Source organism: Necator americanus, chromosome IV, assembly GCF_031761385.1.
Source record: "Necator americanus strain Aroian chromosome IV, whole genome shotgun sequence".
NCBI classification, from domain to species: Eukaryota; Metazoa; Nematoda; class Chromadorea; order Rhabditida; family Ancylostomatidae; genus Necator; species Necator americanus.
In genome coordinates this window covers 7,656,402-7,684,023 of record NC_087374.1, presented here as the reverse complement: position 1 = coordinate 7,684,023, position 27,622 = coordinate 7,656,402, and the positions used below count along the sequence as shown (strand labels likewise).

Here is a 27,622-nt window from a genome sequence, read left to right as displayed (position 1 = left end):
ATAATGTTTAACATGAAATGACGTGGACAACATCATCGTACTGATAAAGATAGCGTTCCACGTCAGATCACATAAACAGCGTGCTACTATTTAAGCAGCTGTTTGAACGTGTATATCCAGTTTCTGAGGAACAGCGGAGCCGAGTAGGTGGAGCGCAACGCCGAAAGTGGTTACAACTATAAAACTTTTACAACGTCCCTAGCTTTACGACGCCGGCACACCAACTCGACGCCATTGGACCCGTCACACCCCCTTCTAAAGGTATCTATCATCGGTGCACCAACTCTACGCCATTGGACCCGTCGTACCCCCTTTTATAGGTATTTGGTGCCGGTGGACCCGTCGCACCCCCTTCTATAGCAATCCGACGCTGTGGACCCGTCGCACCCCCTTCTAAGGCTATCTGGCGCCGATGGACCCGTCGCACCCCCTTCTATAGGTATCCGACGCCGTGGACCCGTCGCACCCCCTTCTAAGGCTATCTGGCGCCGATGGACCCGTCGCACCCCCTTCTAAGGCTATCTGGCGCCGATGGACCCGTCGCACCCCCTTCTATAGCAATCCGACGCTGTGGACCCGTCGCACCCCCTTCTAAGGCTATCTGGCGCCGATGGACCCGTCGCACCCCCTTCTATAGCAATCCGACGCTGTGGACCCGTCGCACCCCCTTCTAAGGCTATCTGGCGCCGATGGACCCGTCGCACCCCCTTCTAAGGCTATCTGGCGCCGATGGACCCGTCGCACCCCCTTCTATAGGTATCCGACGTCTTGGACCCGTCGCACCCCCTTTTAAGGCTATCTGGCGCCGATGGACCCGTCGCACCCCCTTCTATAGGTATCCGACGCCGTGGACCCGTCGCACCCCCTTCTAAGGCTATCTGGCGCCGATGGACCCGTCGCACCCCCTTCTAAGGCTATCTGGCGCCGATGGACCCGTCGCACCCCCTTCTATAGGTATCCGACGTCTTGGACCCGTCGCACCCCCTTTTAAGGCTATCTGGCGCCGATGGACCCGTCGCACCCCCTTCTATAGGTATCCGACGTCGTGGGACCCGTCGCACCCCCTTCTATAGGTATCCGACGCCGATGGACCCGTCGCACCCCCTTCTAAGGCTATCTGGCGCCGATGGACCCGTCGCACCCCCTTCTATAGGTATCCGACGTCTTGGACCCGTCGCACCCCCTTCTAAGGCTATCTGGCGCCGATGGACCCGTCGCACCCCCTTCTAAGGCTATCTGGCGCCGATGGACCCGTCGCACCCCCTTCTATAGGTATCCGACGTCGTGGGACCCGTCGCACCCCCTTCTAAGGCTATCTGGCGCCGATGGACCCGTCGCACCCCCTTCTATAGGTATCCGACGTCTTGGACCCGTCGCACCCCCTTTTAAGGCTATCTGGCGCCGATGGACCCATCGCACCCCCTTCTATAGGTATCCGACGTCGTGGGACCCGTCGCACCCCCTTCTATAGGTATCCGACGCCGATGGACCCGTCGCACCCCCTTCTAAGGCTATCTGGCGCCGATGGACCCGTCGCACCCCTTCTATAGGTATCCGACGTCTTGGACCCGTCGCACCCCCTTCTAAGGCTATCTGGCGCCGATGGACCCGTCGCACCCCCTTCTAAGGCTATCTGGCGCCGATGGACCCGTCGCACCCCCTTCTATAGGTATCCGACGTCGTGGGACCCGTCGCACCCCCTTCTATAGGTATCCGACGCCGATGGACCCGTCGCACCCCCTTCTATAGGTATCCGACGTCGTGGGACCCGTCGCACCCCCTTCTATAGGTATCCGACGCCGATGGACCCGTCGCACCCCCTTCTAAGGCTATCTGGCGCCGATGGACCCGTCGCACCCCCTTCTATAGGTATCCGACGTCTTGGACCCGTCGCACCCCCTTCTAAGGCTATCTGGCGCCGATGGACCCGTCGCACCCCCTTCTAAGGCTATCTGGCGCCGATGGACCCGTCGCACCCCCTTCTATAGGTATCCGACGTCTTGGACCCGTCGCACCCCCTTCTAAAGCTATCTGGCGCCGATGGACCCGTCGCACCCCCTTCTATAGGTATCCGACGTCGTGGGACCCGTCGCACCCCCTTCTATAGGTATCCGACGCCGATGGACCCGTCGCACCCCCTTCTAAGGCTATCTGGCGCCGATGGACCCGTCGCACCCCCTTCTATAGGTATCCGACGTCTTGGACCCGTCGCACCCCCTTCTAAGGCTATCTGGCGCCGATGGACCCGTCGCACCCCCTTCTAAGGCTATCTGGCGCCGATGGACCCGTCGCACCCCCTTCTATAGGTATCCGACGTCTTGGACCCGTTGCACCCCCTTCTAAGGCTATCTGGCGCCGATGGACCCGTCGCACCCCCTTCTAAGGCTATCTGGCGCCGATGGACCCGTCGCACCCCCTTCTATAGGTATCCGACGTCGTGGGACCCGTCGCACCCCCTTCTATAGGTATCCGACGCCGATGGACCCGTCGCACCCCCTTCTATAGGTATCCGACGCCGGTGGACCCCTTCACACCTCATTTTATAGCTTCCTAGCTTCGAGGCATTAACTCGACGCCGGTGGACCCGTCGCACCCCTCATTTTGAATTTCGTGACTGACACACACACACCACACACACACACACACACACACCACACACACACACACAGACACACGTGACAGAATAAGCCCGTTATTATATAGTAGATTCTTAAAGAAGAAGTTCGAAAAAAAAATTCCTTGCCTATGTTTATGCGTCCAGCGAGAGATTTGGAGACAAGACGGTGTCGAAAACATCGCAGCGTAACAATTCATGGTCCTTTTCACCATTAAAAAAAATCGAAAAATCACTAGAAACAAACACACATTAAAAACTCAAGGGTTATTTCCGACTTTCAGGATCAGGGACAATCCAGTAAATAGTATATGCTTTTTTGTTACGCCAACGACCAACCTTATTGTTGGCCAGACATTTCGACAGCGTCGTGTTTATCAAACGCATGAAAATGGTTTGATGTTTTCTGGCGCTATGCATATTCCATCAAACTCTTCCTCACTCCTTGCCAAACTTCGATATCCCTCTAAGTACACATGAACTCCGAACAGGAAAACAAGCTGACCAGTCTCACCTACTAGTGGCGCTGATAAACCACCGCGTCCTTACAGATTGTCACCTAGAACGAATGAGATCTACACACCGTGCAGTATCCTTAAGTACTTATCTCTGGATAGTGTCTAGGAACTGCATGTGGGAAAATCTTATAGCTCACAGGGTCTCACAGGGAATGGCATAAAGTCACTAGCAATAGCTGAGCACTCATTTTTATTTATTTTATTTTTACAAGCTTGTTCGGCTCCACACTGACGTATTAACTGTAAAGGTTTCGGAAATATTCGTGTTTTATTCACAGATAGATTCCTGACGGAAATGCGAAACGCTTCCAGCGCCTTCCTAGCAGATATTTCTTTTCTAATATCGTACACTCTATTTCAAACTCATTTCCATGTTTCTCATTCTTTTAACGCCCCCATAGTGTCACCGTATTTCCACGCTATCTGCATGTGAATCCAGTGAATAAATAACGGAACAAAGATCAGTCACTACCTGATTTATTTATGAAATTACAGCGGCATGGCGGCAGGCTCAATAGAACATGATCTCAGAGACTGCGTGAGGATTGTACTAGCATAGCCCACTACTCTTAAAGGGATCACCCCACGAATCTGAGGTGGTGCAGATTTCAGGTGGAGCATTCGTATACGGGATGGGAGACTATGGAGAGGGGGGGGGGGGTGTTTCCGTCCATTTCTTCCTAATTGCCGTAAAAAACGGCCCGGAAGATGCGGCGCCGCACAAGGCTGGCGCGCTCCAGTCCAACTTCCTGTAGAAAATAGTGCGCCAGAACGCCTGAAGAGTGATCGTGGAAAGATGCCTTTAAAAAAATCTGATTCGCAATAGAATGTGAAGTTCTCTTTGCACAGTTACCTGCTACTTAGTGTGTTTATTCGTTAGGAAAGGCGATTGCAAGGTAATAGCTCAGCATACTCCTAGTTCTGTCGAATATTTGAGAAGCAATATAGAGATTACATCTTCTGTTTTGGATTTTAATGAAAAGATATGTATGGCGCAACAGAATCGAATGTGATTATGATCGTGAACTATGCAGTGAATAAATAACTCAACAAAGACCAGTTTCTGCTTGATTCCCACATCAGGTGACAAGATATCTGACCTCGTTGAGAGTGAATCGCAGAAGTTCCATTAGGAAGCTACTTAGGAAATAGGTGGAAGTATCTGGTCATAACCAGACAAGTAACTTTTGAAAGTAGCAAATTCTATTACCTTTAGCTAAGTGATTTTTCACCATGAAAATATAGTCGGGTCAATACGACATGAAACACGAGTGTAGCTGCGGTGCATTTGCGTACGCGCTCGAAATGGCCCGGTGAAGGCAGCAGCTGGAACCAAGTTGGAACCGTCGCAAACTGCTGCGATGGGTGGTGCCAGCAAGAATTTCACCACGCTCCTAGCCACTACGCTCCACCGAAGCGCCTCGAAAAAAGCCGCGTACGCAATTGCGTACGTGTTTCATGTCGTTTTGACCCTACTATACGTGAGCATCACGAGAGCATTCTCCGGCAATAAGCAGAGTGGTCATAGACTTTTTTGACTCTGGTTCAAGGCACAATCCGTTACGAATTTTTCCCATTATACAATTTTTTACATACATATTACAAAAAGGTAAGTTGCATATTGGCTTGACGTTTCAGGCTTCAAAGAACGGGAAAGGAAGTAGGAACAGAGATGTTAGCTAATCGAAACGCATTAGTAGGTATGAACGCGTGCTAACAATTTCGGTTTTTGCTTCACAGACTCAGCACACATCTTTGGATTCTTCCTGCTTTGCGGTCTATCCGATTATGGATCCGATTCCGCCTATCAATCCATTAGTATAGGCGGCTCGAAGTGTACGTAGGAGGACCTTCATCGTAGCAGTCAGAGCGAAGCTAGCGATGATCCCACCCCGATTCCAACCGCTAGCTCCACCGGGGCGCTTCGAGAGCAGCCGCCTACGCAGCAGCACCGAGCTTCAGATCTTTTTCAACATGGAGTTAAGGTATAAAGAGGAGGAGTTAAAAGCTTATCAGTGGCAGTTGTACTTTGCTTCCAAATTTACCGTTCTACAGTAATCTAACAAAGTTTATATATTACTTAAAAACTTCGGCTCATAACAATATTTGTCTACGGGTAGTTGATTACCATTCATAGTTACTGATCCCTTTTATAATCATGTAAGCAATAAGTGAAAAACATGATCATGCTGTATAATAGCGGACCCATTCTGTCACGTGTGTATAACGAAGATCCTAAAAGCCCGTGAGAGGGGTACTTCAGATCACGTGAATTGTTGGCCATTTGCATGCGTGTTTCCAATTTCTGAAAGAAGGAATACAATACATGCAGTTTTCATGGCTGTGAGACGGTTGACATCTTATTCAATTTTTGAAAAATTCATTAGAAATTATTCCGCGGCACTACCGCACCGCTGCACACCAAATGGATATTATTGAACCGGCCTCACCGCTTTTAATAATACAGACACAGATACAGCAGAGTCAAAACGACATGAAGCACGGTGCAGTTGCGTAAGCGGTTACGCTCGAAGCGAGACGGCGGAGCGCAGCGGTTAAGAATCGAGTAAGGACCCTTGCTACCACCATCTATTGCTGCAGTTTGCGACGATCTCTCTCCAATTCCAACCGCTGTCTTCATCGCGCTGCTTTGAGCACAACCGCTTACGCAACTGTACCGTGCTTCATGTCGTTTTGACCTGACTATAGATAGGCAGGCAGATAGAGAGACACATACACGCATGTGACAGAATAATCTCGTCACTTTATAGCATGATTATACGGAAACGTGGAATGACATGAACCATTATCATAGTGACAAAAATAAGGGTGCTGCATCATATCAGTAAACTGCTGAGTACTGTTAAAGGCAGCATACCACGAATCGGGTAGTGGTACGGATTTTAGGTGGAGTATTATTATAAGAGAAAGCAGATTATGGAGAGGGGAATGATTCCGTCCATTTCTTCATAATTGCCTTAAAAAACGGCCAGGAAGACGCAGCGCCGCACAAGGCTGGCGCGCTCCAATCGAACCCCTTGTGGAAAATAGTGCGCCAAAACGCTCGAAGCCGTATCTTCCGGGCCGTTTTCTACGGCAATTAGGAAGAAATGGACGGAATCATCCTTCTCTCAGCAATCTACGATACCGTATACGATAGAAGCAAGCGCCTGACAAACATGGTAAAGGTAACTACAGGCAAATAGACATATGGAGGCGTACATTAGGCTGCATGCAGTTATCGTGACCATGGAACGGTTCACAGTTTCTAACTCACTTTTTAACGAAACTGTTTCGAACGATTGCGCACATTAGTCCTCTGATTCAAATTTCTGATACTGACTCACCAATCCGACGCCATGGGACCCGTCTCAGACCATTTCAGCGCTTTTTGGTGCCGGTACACCTGCTCAACGCTATAAGGAACCACCGCACATCATATTACCGCTCTTTGACGCTAGCACCCCTATCTAACGCATTTTTTTTCTTTTTTTCTTACCCTTTTTCTTATACGGCCAATAGTTTAAGTGATCTAGAGTAGAACTTCACCTTTATCAATACGATGATGACGTTCATGTCAGTTCGTATGTAAGGAGATCATTCTGCGCTAATTGTTGAGGAGAAAGGGAGAAAAACTCATACTTCGAATTATGATTACAAGTGGTCACGGTATCGAAGGAATATATAGTCGAATCAAAACGACATGAAGCACGGACAGTTGCGCAAGCGGCTGCGTTCGAAGCGGTGCGGTGGAGACGGTGGTTGGAATTGAGCTGGGACCATTGCTACCTGCAGAGATGGGTGGCACTAGCGAGGATCCTCACACGATCACAACTGCTGCGCTCAAACGTAGTACATTTAGGAATGAAACTATGGAATCATCGTTTCGTTCTATCATCATTTCATCCGTGCTTAAGTTTAAAAAAAGTTAGAAGTAAAGTTTAAAATTTAAAAATTTTTCACTAAGGGGCGGGTATGGCGCAGTAGGTTAGTGTTCCGTCGTAGCCACACGGTTGGAGATTCAAAACAGTCCTAGTCGGAACCAAGCCTTTCATCCTTCCGGGGTCGATAAATTGGTACCAAACTTGTCTGGGGGGACAAAAACACTGACTTGACTCATCGGCTGGCCCCCTTCCCCCCCCCCCCCCCCCTAAGTCATTGTATGGGCCAATACGCGTTCCAAAACCAAAACGATTACGAATTCCAGTAAAACGCGTTGGCGCATCCTAACAGGATCGATACGCCAGTGACTTTACTTTACTTTTCAAATTTTAAAAAAAGGAAAAAGAAGGCATCGTTGGAAAAGTATATATTTAGTTTTTTTTTTTTTACTGAAAATGTTACTGCTTTTAATTTCTATTTTACTTCAATGAAGGTGAGCGAAGCAAGCACAATAAGTCTGATGTTCGGTTTTTCGTTCAAATTGGGAGCACAATAAATAACGGAAGAAAACTAGTGCTCTTCTTGCTAGATTTTTCAATTGTTAGCTGATACTGTTTCAATTTTCCTGAGTTCAGAGAAGTTCTAACAAGTAACAGTACACTAGTAGAAAAAATGAATGCAAGATCTAGTTCTCTTTTATGAAATTCTATTGTAAGTGTTCTTTTTCTGCTTTAGTTTAGGATGTTACTGTAAACATCATTGCTTGTATTTTTGTGGATCGCATCTAAGATAGACTAAGGAGAGTTGGGAATTATTTAAAGTTTTACAGAAACCTTGAAAGTTCAGATAAAGGTGGGTGAATGTTTCGTGATTTGCAAAAGATACATTCCCCATTCTGATTTTGACTCTCATTTATCTCTTGGCGTAACACAAATTCCAAAGGGCAACTGCACTTGTGTTCTGGATTCTTTTTATTTTTGTCTAGTTCTCAACACACTTTACCTATTAAAGTTGATGTCTCTGAAGACGAATATATCCAATTTGAAACGAAATGAAATTTTCTGGCGTCGCAGTACATGTGTGTACTCTTAGATCGCCGCCGAACGTGTTGCCTGGGCGTCCTTAGCAGAGACAATCACATACTTATCGATTATCATCCCATTGATCGGAGACAGCTACCCGCATTCTCCGATCAATTGGATGATAATCGATAAATAACACACAATGATTCGAAAAGCCCTTCCCGGCCGTTAGTAATGAGAAAGAGCTTTTCTTATACGTCTCCGTGACACAATATTATGAAATCGACTTTTACGCGACACTAAAAGACGTAATGCTATCATAGTCGGGTCAAAACGACATGAAACACAGTGCAGTTGCGTAAGCGGTTGCGCTCGAAGCGACAGGGTGGAGCTAGCGGTTGGAATCGAGTTGGGACCATGGGGAACTGCTGCGATGAACGGTGATGGCAAGGGTCCCACAACGATCGTGACCGCTACGATCAAGCACACCGCTTCGAGCGCAGCCACTTATGCAGCCGCACCGAGTTTCAGGTCATCTTGGCAAGACTACATTTTCGGTGGCAACTATTCAATCAGTACAAATAAGCAGTTGAAATGTAAAGCTGGATCCTCATTAACGGTAAGGATCACATCTATCTCCTTATACCGCTCTTAACGGTAAAAAAAAGTCAAGCCACATCAGGATTCTTACTGTTCGAACATTCAAATAATGTATTATATGGGATTTCTTCAGCAAACGGGAATATATTTGTGAACTACTTCATTTCAGCAGACAGCGTCTGCTGTTTACGTCGTGAACAACCGTGCCGCACTGAACCTTCTCATCATTCCCGATGGTGAATGAGTAGATACTCGAACATTTCCCTGAATCCTTCACATTTTGGTGGTTATCTCAGTGGATTGTTTCCCTCACTTCTTGCGGCTGGTTTCAGCCTTGGTGGGTCTTCTCTTTACATATTGTTCTTTCACTTCCATCCTACCCGGATCTAATCCGAAACTCTTAGTTTTTATTTACGTTAATCCCAACACCGGTAGTGTTAGAGTTTGTGTCTATCCAGCTCTTTTCCTCTCTTTCTACTCATGTCTACAATGATTCTCGGATCCATCATTTTTCTCTTCCGTACCTAAGTCTTTTTTTTTCTCGGAGGAACTACCCTGGGATTGAACGCTTGCAGAGGTCAAACTACCCGTTTTTCATGAATCAGAAGAAGAATTTAACTTCTACTTTGTTGCTCACCTTACAGAGTATCTTCTCTTGTGATTTAGATCATTCTCTTGCTATTTTTTACGTTGTTTTTGCGCTTTTACTTTGTGGTAATCGATTTCATCATTTGTGTTTCGAACTTCCGTGTTTTTTTTTTTGAATAGCAATTTTGAAAAAAGTCTATTAATACACACTCATTCAGTTCCTATATTTGGACCCCTTCTTGCGGTTATCTCGTACATTCTTTTTATTTCTCATCCTTTTGATGGAAATTGTATCATACGTTAATTACTTTATTTTCTTTTCTTTTCAAAGTTTAAGGACATAATTCGACATCTTTAAGCCCGTTCTACACGGGATGACAAGAGTCGACGAGCGAGGTTCTGATGAGAATACTCCTATGGATACTGTTGTCGCAAAGAAAAATAATGGTAGAGTAACGTTAAAAGAGTTGAATCGGCTCATCTCCGATGTCCAGGAATATCCTTTGAAGGCTGAGAGCAACTGGTGAGCTTTTCATTTTCTGAATTATATTTATTAGTGTGGAAACAGTTATGAAAGAAAAAGAAAATTTGTCAAAGCTTGAGAAAAGCTCTGGTAAATATTATATTTATAGTAGTTCTTTGGGATTTTTTGGCAGTATTAACGTTCTTCCTCGGCGCTTAGGTCCGAACTATTTGTTTTGTGTTCAGAAATTTGTTGTTTTTCAAATTTCAGAGCTCATCCTTTTTTCCTTTTTCCTCCATTTTTCTTTCACCTACAAATCAAAGCTGTAGAGTCACAGTGTGCGCTTATAACCGATTCCGATACTGTTTCCAAAAAGCGCAACAACCACTTTTTTCGTTTTTAATCCATATTCTTGTATCAAGTTCCAAATACGACATAAATAATCACTGAACGCATAAACTTGGATTATCCTATCACCACCGACATACCTACTGCCATTTAACATTTCTTTGCTATAAATACTCTCCTCAAAAGTGGATTCGTTCAAGTTCTGCGTGCATTATTCGTGCATGATGGATCATGCGCGAAATGAAGAACTTAGAAATCCAGAATTTTCGTCGTGAACAAACTGTTCTTTTGGTACACTAGGTCTAGCCGCGCATTATATTTGTCCTTATATACCTCTTTATGATTTATTACACCATTATCTTTTATCACATCCCAAAATTTCCATTGTTCCATTTTTCGTTCAGGTACGTAGTTAGCAATTCATGGTGGTCCAAAGTTCTTGACGCTGCCAAGCAAGGTTTTGTCGAGGATATTCCTTCAATAAATAACGCTTCTATCTCTTTTAAATGTAAGTGTTCACGAATTTTCTTTTACACCCCGATGATTCTGATGTTACTTTAATAAAAAGTGAAGGTAAATGTACGATATAAATATATGGTGATGCGCTCAATTTTCTGGCATCACCGCCTCATCGAAGTTCCTATTTATTCTACGGTACAATAATATATCAAAATATATGTTGCAACTTTGCATATAGATGTTATTTGGTTTGCTTGCGTTCTATGGATATTCTATCTGTGTTGTATCGTATAATCTATTCTGGATGGTTTTGCTAGAAAAACAAAAGGTACCTTGTCTCCCAGCTTCGGTCAGGCGGGAGGTTAATCTATAATTTTTTTGAGGTGGTGTCCACAATTCGGCATTCGTTCTGGATAATAGCACAACTTTTTGGGAGTACAGCCTATGCACATTCGCAGCTAACCTTTTTGCCGATCTGTACTTAGACCCACCAATGGGGACACCCAAGAGAAGGGGCGAGAGGGAGGGAGAGAGAGACTTTAGTAGAGCAGTGCTTATTTATTTTGGAAATTTGATTTTTGGCTAATACCTTCTGATTGCAAATGTTTTTCCAAAAAATGTTTATACACTTTGGATAACTGTTCAATTGATGTTTATTGCAATTTCACATTATGAAGTAAATATACTTATCATTCTTCAACTTTTTATTCGAAGTGGATTCGATGAGGTTGTTTTGTTTCGACTGTTATTGTCCAGGCGTTTTTGATAATGTACGACGATCGAAATTCTGCAGTACGTTTTGATACATCTAGTAGCACTATGGAACGAATTTTCTTCCCTCAAAGTAGCTGGAACTTCACAATAACGGAAACTTAGCTAGTCATCAGCGGCAGAAATTTGTACTAATTTTTTGGAATTTTTGACATGTGTGGAAATACTCAAGTTGTTCATTTCAGCTGGAAACGCATACTTTTTGCGTTCGAACCTGGCGGAATCTATTGATTTTCATCTTCTACCGGAGCCTGTGTTCAACCGCTTCAAGGAGGTCTATGGTCTCGATCTGGCCGATCGTGATTACATTTGTCGGAAAGTCGTCTCTAAAAATGGGAAACCTGTCGTAGAAGTTTACCCACGTGTAGTCATGGTAAGGTTCTTCCTTGACTGTAGGTTTTTGACGAGAATCTTAGTTGATTCAGGTTCATCTTGCCAGAGATACCTCGAAATGTTGCGAACTGAGACTAACTGGGAGTGACACATTAAGTAAGGTTACCGTTATGCTCTATAATTTCCCCTTTTTCTCTCTGCCTAAACTATTTCATTTAGTGGACCTAAGGGATCGCGCACTCAAGTCCTTGGGATTATCTTCCATACCTCCCGATAGGCTCCGTTTCTACATAGCTCATGGCGATAAATACGAGTTGATAGATATTTCACAGCAGAATATTGATAGCTATTTCGATACTGCTCAGAAGGTACGATTTCTGCTCAACTACCGTTTCTTTTTCAGTCTCCTTTTTAAGGTTTATGTAGATGTATGTAATTCTGACGACGGATGGTTTATAAACAACGATAAGCAGTCAGTTTCGAGGAGTGACTGTGCTTCGAATTCACTTTCTTCATCATATTCGTGAGTTCTGCGTGTGCATTAGAGTTTCATTATAACAAGAGTTATATCTTTCGTGCTTGCTTTTTTGCATTATTTCTTACTTTATGTTGCATCATACTTTCATTTTGATCTCATTACAATTACGCACACAACTAATCATAGTTTTTCTTTGACATCCTAAAAAAAATAACACCACCTTGTTTCGCTAATAGGTGCGATAGGGAGGGCCGGACCTTCCTCAGGTGAAGGGCATTAGCTCATGGGGTTCAGCTCCAGTGATGAGGATCCCTTCGCCAACCGTCTAAAAGTGAAGGGAGTCCTTTCGCGAACCGTCCAAAAATGCAGGAAATCCTTTCGAAAAAGTGAAGAGGGTCGGAGCATCGCTTCCGACTATCGCATCTATTTTTTCGCTCGTTATCTTTCGGCCAAACACTACACTTCTCGAATTTGTCACTTTTCTAAACTAACATCTGTGAGATTTTTATAGCATTAAGTCAAGCAGCACCAATGGTTTTAAAATTGGTAAAGGGTAAAAACAGGTTTTAAATATTTACAACAAATATAACATTGCTGTCGTGTTTGCAAAGCGATTTGGTTGTTACAATAGCCCGTTCGTATTACGTGACACGCTGTGGAAATAGGAGAGCGATAGAAGATTTGGTTGAGTTGATTTCAGTATAGATTAGCTGCATTTCGGTGTAGAGTTCCTTTAGTTTATAGTTGTAGCTCGTTACCTTATGGAGAGAATGGTTTTTCTTCATAACAACGCAAAATATCACAAATTCGCAAGAACTTTACAGAGATTTTGGAATTTCTATGAAAGGTGCTGCCTCAACATCTTATATAGGTCATATATTCCGCCTCCAGATTACCATCCACAACAAAATACCCTTATAAAATATCTTTAATATGCGGATCTTGAACCTTTGGAATATATCAAACTCCACCTTGACAGATTTTTTGAGGTTAAAGAGTGAGAGTACATCTGTTCCTTTTCGTTCCTTCTTTCCGAGTATACTCTTTGGAACATTTTAGAACAATTTTTGTACTGAATTATTAGGTTAGGTGCTCTTTTTTCACAAACGCACACCTTTCACAATTTCACGATTTCTTAATCACGCATTGTTGTTCTTCCGTCAATGTATTCACCATAATTATTTATTACAGTGTTCTGTCTTTCTGGTCTCTTGAAATTATAGCATTCCCAGAAAATTGGAACACTGTGATAGAGACACGGTGCGAACTTATCGGCGCGTGATTAGCAATGCGTGTTTGTGTTGTTAAGCAACCATGAAATTGTAAAGGGAATGCGTGTTTAAAAAATAAGTACCCAACCTAACATTTTCAGTTTTGCGATGCTAGGTGGTGCGAACAGAGTAGCGCTGGTCTGCTGATTACGGATAAGTTGTTCTACGAAAGGCAACAACTGCAATTTATCACTTTAGAGTGTAGTATGTTTCGTTCAACTTTGTTTTAATTAGTGTGCTTGCGGGTCACGTGCGAATACAAACGCGAGATTTGTTGTCTAGAACTTGCCGTAGTGCGCAAATACTGCATACTTTTCTTTTTGCCGAAACTTCGCAGTTTATGAGTCTTAAGAGTATTTTGTAGTTTTTTCTTTCTAAAAATAGCTAAAAGCAATGTTCCGAAACCTAGCATTATTTTATCTCTTTACTTCCTATATTCTCCTTTTGTCATTAGCGTTTAGGTACTCGTGGTGGTCTATGCTAATGCATACGTATCGGTACCTAACGAGTTGGCGTTGGCTGTATGCCATCATTGCATACATACTTCGTGTTCACTTATACCCTATCAGGTCCGTGGGTGGTATATCGATTTGAGTTTTGCCATTACTTCTCTATTTTATACAACCCACGGACCTTACTGCCTATCTAGATGAGTCTGCATTTGGTGGAAAATATTGGTGAATTTTAAAGCATATGGTCCGGGGGTTTCGTCTGTCATTTTTTTCATTCATATCCGTTACGAAAAATCTGTTGTCTAGGAATACTAGATAGCGAAATAATTCATCCACACAAGGATCCTTACACAGCTTTGTTGAATTTTGGCGTTGCACGAAGCAGTGAGCAAGCTATACCAAATTACAGAGAATCTCACTGACGTTTTTACGTTGTTGTTGTGGGGAAATATCTATAGCTGAAGGCTCCTACCCCGAAATGGAGCTCTTGTGAGTTAGCTGGAGTTGTGTGATAAGATAACTGAACGACTAATTTGCAGTTGAACACTGCAAATGATAGTTTGTGTTACTTTAGTGGTTTACACCCTATTTTTTGAATTATAGCCATGAGATTATGGCTGTGGGTGTCACATAAGAGCATGCGATGGCTGCTGAATATAGTCACTAAAGAGGAGGAAATATTACCTTAAAGGCATCACCCCACGAATCTGAGGTGGTACGGATTTCAGGTGGAGTATTCGTATACGGGATGGGAGACTACGGAGAGGGAGGTGATTCCGTCCATTTCTTGCTAATTGCCGTAAAAAACGGCCCGGAAGATGCGGCGCCGCACAAGACTGGCGCGCTCCGATCGAACCTCTCGTACAAAATGGTGCGCCAAAGCGAATGAAGCCGTATCTTCCGGGCCGTTCTTTATGGCAATTAGGAAGAAATGGACGGAATCACCCCCCTCTCCGTAGTCTCCCATCCTGTATACGAATACTCCACCTGAAATCTGCACCACCTCAGATTCGTGGGGTGATGCCTTTAAAGTCATAAACATTGCATGCATATCGAGAGGCAAATGTACCGTAGGTGTTAAGGACAATTAGAGCGTTGCAACTTAGCAGTTGATTTCAACTCAATCTCCTTGAAAGAGCGAGTTTGAGGGTTGTCATCTGTAGACGGTTGAAGTAAAGCATGGCTGCGTTGTCGACAATGGAATGCCAAACAGTTGATTGCCTTAACAGTTGGTCTAGATCGAAAAGTGCTGATATGCGAATAAGTCTCGCTCAAAACGAATTTCCCATGGAACCCAACATATGTCGGATCTTACCGCGGTCTCCTTTAAACCTATTCCAGCAGTAATTGTTGCAAGAAATTTGTAGTGATGAAAACTCGGCTGTGTGATTTTAGGGTAAGTCAAAAAATTACCATGGGTTCAACATAAACTTCGAAGATTACTTACATTTTCTTACAGTCAGTTCATCTTCAAATTTCATTGGTGCTGGATCATTTGAGTCAAGTTTTTGGAGCTGAAACTTTAGTACTTCGGCTTTTTTTGGAAATGTTTGCGAGTTGATAAACTTTCAGCAGAATTGTATGTGGTTGTCATAGAAGTTTCTTTGCTGAATTTATTCCATTGTTCGTCAAAAATATCTTCAGTCACATGTACGTCTTTTCGTTTTGATTACTTATATAATGTGTTCATTTAGAAAAAAAAAACTTTCTTCTATCTCAATACTAAGACGTTAGTGAGCAAACACTTTCATTTCTTTTAACAAAAAAAAAACCTGCGTTGATGTTGCTGTTGCATGCATAAGTTGAATGAAATGCTGTACTCATAGTTCACACTCAGTGCTTAGACACAGCATGTCACAAAACTGACATGGTACGGAAACCTCAGAAAAAACCTAGTTCGGATTGTAGATTACGAAAACGAGCGTGTCCTCAATCAATTCTCCCTTTGCGTGCTGAGAAACGGCGTGGGAACCCCTTTAGTTCCTATGAGGCACGATAGTACGCTCACTTTTGTACCCCATCGCTTCCTCTCAGCATTCATTCATTCCTATTCATTTGTATCATCGATCTTCTACCGCTCGCCCGTGGACGCGTGCACAAAGGTGTCGCGTTGCAAGTGATTTTTTTTTAGAAATGAATGCCATTTTTTTACGATAATGAGGGATGATGAAGGTAACAATGCTCGTTTTTGTAATCTGCATTCCGAACTCTACATTTCCCCTGGGGTTTCCGTGCCACGTCGTCTAGCCGTGATGTACTGCCTTTAATATTCAAGCGTTGTCGTTTGCATTTTGATTCATTTTCAAAGTATCTTCATCTTTGCTAATGAAGTAAGTTGTATGGCAACTTAGAGAAGAAATCGCAAATAAGTAGTGCAAAGTTTTGCGTATCCATTTCTTAGGCGCAGGGGTTAATCGAAAATCAACATCAAACATACGATCTTTGGGAATTTTTTCAGTTTTGGTGTCTACGCATGTCACATCTCTTACCATTTTGTACGTCCCCATTTTTTTCTTTCATGCAATAACCATCGTACTATCCGCTGAAAAGACGCACAACTCCGGAGAGCATGAAGTGCGTCTATAAAACCTTCGACGGTGACTGCATGTAACATGTCGCATTACAACCTTTTACTAGCACTCATTCTCATTTCGCCCTCAAACTCTTGCTTCTTGTTTCTACTGATTTTTCAACAGCGGATGCATTTGCAGCTTTTCGTGAATGTGCTCTCATTAGAATCGTTCTCTTATTAACTTTATTTCATATTGTACAGTAATGAAGTATGTAATAGTGAAGCTGATGATACGAGTTGTGCCAACTACTCTTCTTTTAGGTTCTACGACACATCTCGTGATCGACATGGGACAGTTGTTAAAGGAGCATGCGGTCTTCAAAATCTCGGTAACACATGTTTTATGGCGTCTGCTCTCCAGGTATGTGTTGGTTTCAGCGTGTTTCTTTTATTTCTCCTATCACCTTCATGTTTTCATTTAGTGTCTCTCAAATGTGCCGGAGTTGACAGAATATTTTCTGTCAAATCGATACGTAGCTGATATTAATGAGAGAAATCCCCTCGGAACTCATGGAGAGCTAGCCCGAGCGTATGGGGATCTTCTTCATAACATGTGGTCTGGAGAGAATGTCAGCGTTATGCCGCGCAAAGTCAAGGTATGTCTTTTCGGATAGCTATTATTGGTTTTGACTCATTTTCATCTGCCAATGGGAAGCAAACATTTTTGCTTCTTAAAAAAGTCGAGACATGTTTATTTTATATTTATAATAATGTGTATTATTTTATTTTCACTATTAACTAATAACAAGGCCGATATCTCTAAATAATAATTGACAAGTTAAATGATGATTTTTTTTGGAAGTAACGTTAGAAATAGGAAACAACGCGTGATGTCTCGCATACATCGGTGTATGTCAAGTTAGTTAGTTTGCATGACCTCTTTCAGCAGCCTTTTTTTCAATAGCAATTTTAAGGTAGAATACCACGAATCTGTGGTGGTGCAGATTTCAGGTATAGTATTTGTATACAGGACAGTAGATTATGAAGAGGGGTGTGATTCCGTCCATTTCTTCCCAATTGCCGTAAAAAACGGCCCGAAAGATGCGCGGGTGCACAAAGCTGGCGCTCTCCAGTCGAACTCCTTGTGGAAAATAGTGCGCCGGAACGCTCGAAGCCGTATTTTTCGAGCAGTTTTCCACGGCAATTAGGAAGAAATGGACGGAACCATCCTTCTCTCAGTAATCTACGATCCCGTATACGAATACTCCACCGGAAATCCGTACCACTCCAGACTCGTGGGGTGATGCCTTTAAGCTTTTGCTGAAGTGGAGCTCACGCTGAGGACTCGATTTAATACATGGAAGAAAAAAGTGGAGCTGTTTTTGGTGTAGTATTACACCAAAAACAGCTCCAATTTACATGCCATTACACACTGCTAGATTTGCTAAGAAGTTTCCCGGGTTTTTTCTTTGGAGAATTCCGCTTGCAACATGTAAAGAATGTAACCAGACTTTGTCCAGATTTTGCACAGTTGCGCTGACATTTTTGTTTCCCTCTTATTAATATTTAATTTTTTCGACTTTTCATTTCTGTTACAGATGACCATCGGGCAGTTTGCTCCAAGATTCAGCGGTTATGCTCAACAAGACTCACAAGAGTTGTTGGCTTATGTTCTGGACGGATTACATGAAGATCTGAACAGAATAAAGGTTAAGCCCTATGTTCCTGATGACGAAACATTGGAAAGACTTGAAGAACATGAGGTCTGTTCCGTAGCATATATTGCGTTAGTTTTATGTTTTGAATCCAAAAACATTCATCTACAGCAAGCTGAAAAGTCTTGGCAAGCCTACAAAGCTCGTAATGATAGCATCATAGTTGACCTTGTGCATGGGCAGCTGAAATCGACCTTAGTTTGTCCTGTATGCGCGAAGGTGAGCTTTCGACCGTGTTTCTGAAATTTTCACGCAGATAGGTATTAGGCAGATATTTAGGTCAGCATTAAATTTGATCCGTTTTGCTTCTTGTCCGTCCCCTTGCCACCAAAGGAGAAGGTCAGGCAAATCGTCACTCTAATTTTTAACACAAAGCGGCGATGGGCGAAGGTATAGTATCTTGGTCTTATTTCTTTATGCTGTTAACGTTTTGTCTTAACACTGTTCTTGATTTTGTTTGTTGAATCTTCTTATGTCTCACAAACAACTTTTTCGAAGTAGTTGTGAAGGGTAAAAATTGCATTGCTACGCTTACCTTTTTGCTAAAGTCTGGGATCACGACAGTAGGATAACTGACATCCAACTAACTCAGACTTTTCTGCATTTACGGTCCGCAGAATTTTTCTAGTGAATAAATTAAATTTTCTTCCTCGAAATAGTGTACATTGCTGAGTAAAGGTTTAGGTAATGCTCTCGTAGTAACACCACAGTGAAATTAGTTTAACGGCAGCATACCATGAATCTGACGTGGTGAGGGAATCCGCGGAAAAAAAAAACTTGAGGTGGGATTGTAGATTGCGTGGAAGGGGTGATTCAGCTCAAAAAAAGGACGGCGTGGGAATCGCTTTAGTTCCTATGAGGTACACTAGAGCGCTCCTCTACGTACACGTTCTGGTCCCCTCAGCCGTATTTTTGTTGGTTTTACTTGAAAGGCTGGTGAGGAGAACTCACTAATCTTTGATCGCTCCTTCAGTTTGCGGCGCGTGCACAAGTTTGACGTGTTGCAACTGAAATCGTCGTAAAATAACAATAGATGAGCGGCACCACCCCGGATCTCTCAATCTGCTACTCTATCCCTAGCTTTTCCCGCGGATTCCCTCACCACGTCAGATTCGTGATATGCTGTCCTTAAGTTCAAATCAAGTAGCAAAAATTGGTGCCTCAGTTATGCGCCATATTGAGTAAAGAGTAAAGCGGAGGATTTTAGAGGGATTGTTTGTACATCGAAAATTAAAGGCCATAAATTTGTCATCACCAGGGAACTATTACAGCTGAGTACCTTCAGTGAGAGAGTCTCAACATTTTGGACACGAAGGATGAGCAAAATAGGATTATTTGAAAGGAAACTGACCGTATGCTGACAGTTTCTTTCGGATTGTGAGAGTTCATTTCCACCGTATCGAGGGTTTGCTTGAGAATATAATGGGAGCTAATAACATATCTGGTAGAAGTATCAGCAATGATTTTGTTTTGTTTTGGAAGTTTTTTTTTTATTTGACGCTATTTCTTACCGAAACAAAAGCGAATAATTCCTGGTGGGGAAAGTATAGTATGGCAGCGTACTTCACTGTAGATTTCTAACTCACCTATTCTCAGTTGTTCTTCTTATAGCACAGCCGACATCTGTAAACATATGTCTTTGCAGTTCACGATAACGATGGCTACATCCACAACAGTCCAAGATGCAATCAATACGATGAAGAATTCATTACAAAACATTGGAAACGACTTTACGGGAGAGGTTGTTCTCACACTTATGTCTTCTTTTGAAAAATACGGGACTAATCATCACTATTTTCCAGATTATTGTATACTCGATTGGTACTGGTGATTTTTCTGATGAAGTTCGGTTATTGGACCCTGCAGAGCCTATTTATATAGAGGATAAAACTCAATCGCTTTTTGCTTGTCAAGTTGACCATAATCCTAATACACACAAAGTTGTCGTTATAAAGTATGCTTCACTTATAGAGTATTGTTTTTGGAGGAACTACAGGTAAAAATTGTAGGAACCAAACCCAGACTGGACGCACACTTTCTTTGCCTATGGTGTTCACTCTTCCTAGCCCCGACTACCTCACCAGAAGGTAATAGTTCCATTCAACTCAGTTTTCTGGTGGTACAACAAAGAAATTGTTTAGCTTTCTTGCAAACCGCATTTTGCCTTTCATCTCGGACACATTCATGAAATCGCCTCTAGAGCTGTGCTTATGTGAAGATGATTCACGAAATGGAGAAGAGCGAGGTTAGTTGCATCATTTGATACTATTTACAGTACCTTACATTTCCAAGAAAAACTCCTTTTTTTTGATTTCAGAACGATACAAATTGTTTATAATGCACAATGGTAATGCGGTTCCATTCCCGGAGGCCCCTGATGAACCTGTAGCATGGCCTAGTGGCCTTCCAACACATACTGTTGTTTTCCAATGGAGAGATCCACAATTATTCAATTTATATAAGGGATCCGTAAGTTTATGTTTTCTAGCTTTAATTTTATTTTTAGCGCGATAAATTTATGCGAGTAGTACTGACAAATATTCAGGAAGTTTCTGAGGCCTACCTACCGGTAACTTCAGCTAGCCTACCGTTAGGCCTCAGAAAGCTAGCTGAAGTTAATTTGGTCATGTATAAAACAGTTGGGGCGGGTGTAGTGTAGCGGCTAGAGATTCCGCTTCCTGCACGATCGATCGGAGGTTCCAATCTGCCCTAATGCTTACCAAGCCTTTCATCCCTCCGGGATCGATAAATTGGTACCACACCTGTCTGGGAGGATAAAAATACTGACTTGACACATCAACTAGCCCCGGCAAGTTCTTGTATAGGCCAGTTACACGTTCGTGATTCTGAATTGAAGTGAACGTGGTGGTGCATCCCAAGCGGATTGATCGACGCCGGAAACTTTGTCCACACTTTTATAAAATAGTGAAAATCCTCCAAAACTCCTTCTTATGATTATTCTTGCTTGAAATCTACAAAAAGACCGATGTGTCAAGTCAGTGTTTTCATCCTCCCAGACAAGTCTGGTGCCAATCTAGAATTGTGGTTCTTTTCCTTCTCCATCAATGCCATTGCTGTGATTCTGAGCAGTGATTTTTTTCCTCGTCAAAGCTCTTGAGAATTTTCTCCCGTTTTTTTTCTAGTTGATTTTTTGATATTGCTCCATTCAGGATTTGATTGATCGAGAAGTTTCCGTTTCGTCACGAAAAGACATACATCTTATGGAGTGCATTGATCTGTTTACGAAACAGGAACAATTAGGTGAAGAGGACAGTTGGTAAGCGATGCATACCTCCTAAGATATCTCATAAAATTTGAATACAAACCCAACATTGACTGCTCATTGCTTATTGTGGTCTCCGTGAGCTGAAATAATAGTTCCTATTACTTTCCTATTTCTCTTTCTCTTATTCATTGCTTCTTCATTCTCTTATTCATTGTATTCTCTTGTTCATTTCATCTTAAAACCCATATCTCATGTATGAGTATGTGTGACATACATTTTTCGAACCTTCTCTTTGTTTCCAGGTATTGCCCAAAGTGCAAAAAACACGAAAGAGCAACCAAAAAATTGGACCTTTGGAGTTTACCACAGGTGGATGCAACTAGATAATCCTTTTTTTGTCACCGCTTTACATTTTATTTATCTAAATGTCTAGACATTTTCAGATTCTCATCATCCACTTGAAGAGATTTCAATATAGCAAGTGGCACCGGGACAAAATAGATATACCAGTTGTGGTTCCGGTGAAGTGAGTTTTTGGCTCCAATTTAAACTCAGTTCATCAACCTTTTTAAGAAGAGATCGTTGTTAATGAGATTTCTTTCAATGTTGATCTAATGAACATTTCAGAGGTTTTGAATTGAACTCCAAATTGGCGAATGAGAGGCACGAGCATGTGAAATACGATTTAATAGCTATGAGTCATCATGTTGGTGGGTTAGGTGGAGGACATTACACGGCTTCTGCGCTAAACAAGACAACAGGGAAGTGGTGAGTGGTTTCTTATTTGTGTTTATTTCCTGAACTTTGATGCTTTAAGTGTCTTTGTGGTTTCTTGTAAATCGATTTTGCAAGTAACTACATCTTTTTTTTTAATTTTATTTTTCTTTATTTTTAATTTTTCCTGTTAAGTTACCTTTACCTGGAAACCGCAGCTAATAGCAAAACTCTTCTGGCAACGATATCTTAAATACTTGTTTCTAACTTGTAACTTGTGTTTCGAAGACGAATCTCACATGAGACTCAGCGTCTGTGCTATTCTGTCTTTTGCGATAGAGGACAATATGTTTTTTTTTAATCTGCAGTTGCAGAAATATTTAAAAAGAAACACTGTATTTTCTATTTTGTAGCAAACCTTCGTTCCGTGTAACTGTTTTCTAATGTGAATGTTTGTGATTGTAACAATGAGAAGGCCAAGTTCTGCAAAGCATAGTAGCAAACGTTGTCTTACCAGTACCGGTATGACAACAATTGTATTCCTATATTTTGACCTATTTCATTGCCCAGCCATTGACAAAGTGCAGTTTGCAGCAAAGTGTACCGCTTTATACTCGTATTTGATCCGAGTACGTAAACTTGACCATCCTCGCAGTGTAATAGCTGATGTGATTATTGTTAGTGATTAGAGGATGTTTGTCAAAGCGTTAAGACGCAGCGAGACGATGTCCATGAACAAACGTAAACCAGGTCCGCCAAAAATGCTGTGTTCCCGTCTAGTAAGAGGTAAAACAGATTTTTTGAAACTGCTTCAAACCGCTTACGGATAGCAGTGTTTCAATTAATGTGTGCAGTGGGTGAAATAAGAGATGTATTTTCCTTCTAACTACTGAGCTTGCTATTCTGGTCCACTGGGTTATATGTAGACTAAGAATTCACGAAGAATATGTCTGCGCGTTGGTTCTGTTCCGCACAAAGAGCTACTAAACTTTTATCACGAAAGGGTCGATAAATTGACGCCAACTTTGTCTGGTAGGACACTAAATTCGTTGATGATGGGCCCCACTAATGATCTTATAAGTCGCATACATCCTCAACTAATGCAATGGATTGGTGGACAGTACCGAATTCTTCAAGTTTTTTTTTAATGGCCGACCAATCTTCAATGTTTTAAGTATACTCTATATACCTTTTCCTATATCCTCAAAGTATTCTTTTATTTAAAAAAAAAGAATTAGTTGTGGTATAATCTTATCGAGAACCCCATTATAACCCCTCAGAAGATGGAATTATTGGAATTTTTCGCATTTGAAGTGAACAGCACAGCATACTTTTGTTTTACAGGTACGAATTTAATGACTCTTGCGTTTCCGAGATCGCTGCTCCTGCAGATCCTACCATTGGTCGAACACCGTACATGCTTGTCTATCGGCGTCAACAACCGATCACTGATGGGTTGTTACAAGATGCAAATGTTGAAGAAGAGATGGAAGAATAGATCTGTATTGTGATATTCATGGCAAGTGAGAGCAACAAAATCGTTGCTTTTAAGCCGAAATTTGCGTGCTCAGTAGGGAAGTGGTCTCCTTCTGATGGGCAGGCCCCTGACGTTCGCCTGCATCAGCGCATAGACTCGTTCATAGCTCGCGTTCTCTCAAATTCACATCTTTTGCGAGTTCAAAATGCGACGAACTAGTGTGTGCTTCCTGACTAGTTTCTATCGTTTGCTTCCACAGTTTGAAACTTCATTGTTTTAACTTTGTTTCGAGCGTTTTTAACTTAATAGGGCGTACAAACTTTCTTCGAGAACAAACGGTTTAGTTCCTTTTTTTTTACGTGTCAAGTGTGCTTTTACGAGACAGACATGAAGTCGAGAAGCGTGGCCCTTTAGCTCGATTTAGCTACTCACTGATGCTTGTTTGATATAATGTTTGTACTTGTGCATCGCATCGCTGATGAGTTTGCATTTCGGGCCTTGTAATTTTCTATTGTCTCATGCTAACCCGGTGATACTTTTTAATTTTTCGTGGCCTTTTAAAATCATATTAATTCTTCACAATTCTCGGCACTTGTTTCATTGCAAACCCAGCCGGGGACCATTGCTGTGTTTGTCTTACTTAGTCCTTCGTTTTATTTCTAATGATGTCCCCAATGTCGTCTCTTTCTGAAAATACCGGCGCCCCAGGCTTACCTTGTGATTTCGATTCTTATTGAAGGTTCCGAGTCTATAAACATTTTTAAACTATTGCATTGATTAGTTTTTAATGTTGTGCGAGAATTTTCGTAAAACATCTTTTGATGATTTGAAAGAACGCAATACCAGAAGTCAAGTTTTCAGAAAACATAACCATTTCAATATTATTGCCCGTTTCTCTCTGGGAAAATGACAATCCTATTCTCCACTAGAAACATATAGGCAGGTGATTTATATTTGTTCGTTGGTCTTAAGTTCACCTTAGTTATGATAAAGGTTAAAAAAAAGTACGAGGTGAGTGAACAGAAGGATTGATTTGGGCTAAGTCTTGTCCTACATTGAAGATACGTCGCATCACCTCAATACTTCACGTTTTACGCCGAATATAAGTCCAGATTCATCTAAATGTCGACAAATTATAGAAGGAATAATTTTGACGACTAATAAATCTTCTTTCAATTTTTGTAGACGTATAAGCATAATTGTTTGTTTTTGTTTTCTTTTCAAATAACGTCGCTTAGTCCAAAAGAATAAGCTAAACAGACAGTTACTGCAGATGATCTATCGTGATAGCTCATATTCACTAAGAATTTCCCTGAAAGAGTATTTTTCATCTCAAGGTTGAAAACTAATTTTATCCCCTTAATTGGCATTACTATACAAAAAGTGCAATCCATGACTTATATATGCGTCTTAAGGGCTAAAGTGGTTAAAAAAAAATACGGACGCAGTTGTAAGGATTCTTGTAACGGTAAGAAAATATTAGGGAACTCATGCGAGTTTTTGCATGCAAGCTGTGCACGAACGCACAGTGATATGGTTCAAAATTTTAGCTTTTATTCAGTGATCAGAAAGATTTCGTCCTGACTTTTCCTTGAATTTTCATTGTTCTACTGTAGTCCGCTTGAAACAACATGAACCTCGGTGTAGTTGTTGTTGTATAATTTGCTGCGCTCGAAGCGGTACGAGCGACTCCAGCGATGAGTGGTGCTGTCAAGGGTCCCCTCCCCCCCACTATCTTTAACCGCTACGCTCGGCCGCGCCGCTTCCAGCGCAGCCGCTTACGCAAATGCACCAAACTTCATGTCGTTCTGATCCGACTATAGTACGTTGCACCGAATAGGTTCTTTTTTGGAGAATATCTGACACGGTTTTAGTCTGTCTTTATATATAATCTTTAGGATCTTTATTCTGGAGAGGTAAAGACTCTTATAGAACATCAGTTATTAATGCCAAAGTTTATGCAGCACACATACTTATTATTAGTATACCAACAATTAGATCGTTTCGTTGTATAGCACCGGAGTCCACTAGTTCATGAGACTTCGCTAGCGTCTTATAGGTCCTTCCTTTTGTTTGTTCACAAGGGACATAGTAACAGGAGCTGCTACCCAATACACAATCTGACAACATGGTTCTAAATTCAAATCATTTTCAATTCAATCAAATTCAATCAATTCAAATCGAAAAAAGAAGCTCTGGACACTATATATCTCTACATTGCGTGAGATTGAAATCTGTCGGTAGCTCACTGATAGCAAGAGTCGTCTTCGATAAAATTGTACCAGTTGTTGTATACGCAACCATAATGATATAATTTGACATGTTTCAAAATTGTCGAATTTTTCGTCCGTTCATAAATTGTGAGTAGAACGTTTCCACGTGAAGCTGCGCTTCCATCATCTTCTATATGTAGCTGGAAGAAGCTCTAGTTCTGGTTTTGATTTAACGGACAGATGTATTTTTGAGTTTTTTTTTTTTTGCGGATGCATTTTATCCTTAACGCTACGGTAGTATTTAAACGTCGCAATGCATTGTTTAAGTCCTAGATCTTTGGAAATAAAAAACTAACTGCGGTGATTTTTCGTTTTATTAGAATCTGAATTACATCCTAACAGCAAAATCCAGTTATGTGGCGGAATATAGCGTGGAAGCGAGGTTTATTTATAAATGATTGGGGTTCACACGCTTATTCTTGTGGCGGATGAGTTTCAAATGTGAATGTGATGTTGGGGAAATGCTCTATTGCCCAATGCACGATCGCGATCCGACTACGTTATTGAAGTGAGAAAAACCTTCAAAAATTTTCTGGAAGTAGTGGAAACAGATAGTCTGCAGTTTCATTGATATTTGGGTTTGGGTTCTTGAATAGTTTCATTGGACAATTCTTCACTATTATCAAAGGAGACAGAATGAAAAATTCAATTCATTTTGAAATCTCATGAAAAGGGGGGAGATTTTAAATGGGATCTTTGTGCGAAGCGCATAAGCTCGAAATTGGGTAATCCCTTTAAAAATCAGTTTAGGTGGAATTTTTGGTGCTACGGTCTTTCCATTAGTAGGTGGCGACGAATTTATTCAGAAGTTTAAAGGATAAAGTTCCTGGCGTTAATCAGTGGCTAGCCGATGAGTCAAGTCAGTGTTTTTATCCTCCCAGACAAGTCTGGTACCAATTTATCGACCCCGGAGGTATGAAAAGCTTGGTGAGCACTGAGGCGGATTCGAACCTCCGATCGATCGTGCAGGAAGCGGAACCTCTAGCCGCTATACTACATCCGCCCCGAAGGCATAATCTCCATGAATCTGAGGTGGTACGGATTTCAGGTGGAGTATTTGTATACGGGATCGTAGATTATGGAGAGGTGGGTGATTCTGTCCTGTCCATTTCTTTCTAATTGCCGTAAAAAACGACGCGCTCCAATCGAACTCGTTGTGGGAAATAGCGCGCCGGAACGCTCAAAGCCGTATCTTTAGGGCCATTTTTTACGGCAATTAGGAAGAATAGGAGGAAGTCACCCTCTCTCCTTAATCTGCGATCCCGTATACGAATACTCCACCGGAAATCCGTACCACTCCAGATTCGTGGGGTGATGCCTTCAATACATCAGTTCGCCCCTCAAGTCATTGTAAGGCTGCACGACCGTTCCTTAACGTAAAATGATTCTGGATTGAAGTCGAGCGCGCATCCGCATAAGGATTGATCGACACCATGCCACTTTATCCTTCATTGTGTTGTTTTTGTAGCACAAATAGTATACTGTATTCGAATAGTATACAGTATTCGTGCTCACTGTAACGGTGAACCTGGCTAGTTTCCTTGGAGCAGGAAATGCTACCGAAATACGAAATCTCTACCGAACCTCTATCTCTCATATGATACAATATGCGTACTTTTCGTGAGATACAAGCAGCAACGTCATGTCGCATTACCATACACCATTGGGGTAAATCTAATGATCTAGGCATTTCATTCTTAGTTAGTCGATCTGGATCATCCGTATCCATGTAGCATGAGTTGTAAACGTTGTCGACGCTCTGAAACTTTAACTGAAACTTGCTACTACAATTTACATTTAGCTGTCAACTCGTCACTTACAGAATCAGCTACCACCTCAGCTGAGATCATTGCAGCGACGAAGATTAGTATAGTAACCGTCATTGTACGAGTACAGTTATAAATGA

At 42.1% G+C, this 27,622-nt stretch overlaps 2 protein-coding genes across 4 annotated transcripts; one reads left to right on the top strand and one right to left on the bottom strand.

Annotated features, from left to right (window-relative positions):
- Positions 1-1,602: 1,602 nt before the first annotated feature.
- On the top strand, positions 1,603-23,464 carry RB195_000614 (uncharacterized protein; the record flags this gene model as incomplete). 2 transcript variants are annotated; one of them, XM_064197047.1, is made up of 25 exons in its annotated part: positions 1,603-1,709; positions 1,790-1,869; positions 8,360-8,655; positions 9,584-9,747; positions 10,440-10,543; positions 11,451-11,638; positions 11,691-11,754; positions 11,818-11,966; positions 12,015-12,121; positions 15,372-15,449; positions 16,633-16,732; positions 16,794-16,967; positions 17,910-18,074; positions 18,138-18,245; positions 18,306-18,416; positions 19,672-19,767; positions 19,829-19,980; positions 20,036-20,113; positions 20,168-20,271; positions 20,344-20,495; positions 21,197-21,303; positions 21,555-21,621; positions 21,696-21,778; positions 21,880-22,020; positions 23,311-23,464. In XM_064197047.1, the coding sequence occupies 25 exons, from the start codon at positions 1,603-1,605 to the stop codon at positions 23,462-23,464; spliced, it is 3,129 nt and encodes a 1,042-aa protein (XP_064052928.1). The 2 variants fall into 2 exon arrangements, with proteins under 2 accessions (XP_064052928.1, XP_064052929.1); XM_064197048.1 differs by lacking the exons at positions 1,603-1,709; positions 1,790-1,869; positions 15,372-15,449 and adding exons at positions 8,806-8,872; positions 8,933-8,973 and having other exon boundaries at positions 8,470-8,655.
- Positions 23,465-25,324: 1,860 nt separating this feature from the next.
- On the bottom strand, positions 25,325-27,599 carry RB195_000613 (uncharacterized protein; the record flags this gene model as incomplete). 2 transcript variants are annotated; one of them, XM_064197045.1, is made up of 5 exons in its annotated part: positions 25,325-25,344; positions 25,411-25,577; positions 25,693-25,856; positions 27,332-27,475; positions 27,537-27,599. In XM_064197045.1, 5 exons carry the CDS (start codon positions 27,597-27,599, stop codon positions 25,325-25,327), a joined length of 558 nt encoding a protein of 185 aa, XP_064052926.1. The 2 variants fall into 2 exon arrangements, with proteins under 2 accessions (XP_064052926.1, XP_064052927.1); XM_064197046.1 differs by lacking the exon at positions 25,325-25,344 and having other exon boundaries at positions 25,400-25,577.
- Between the last annotated feature and the right edge of the window lie 23 nt (positions 27,600-27,622).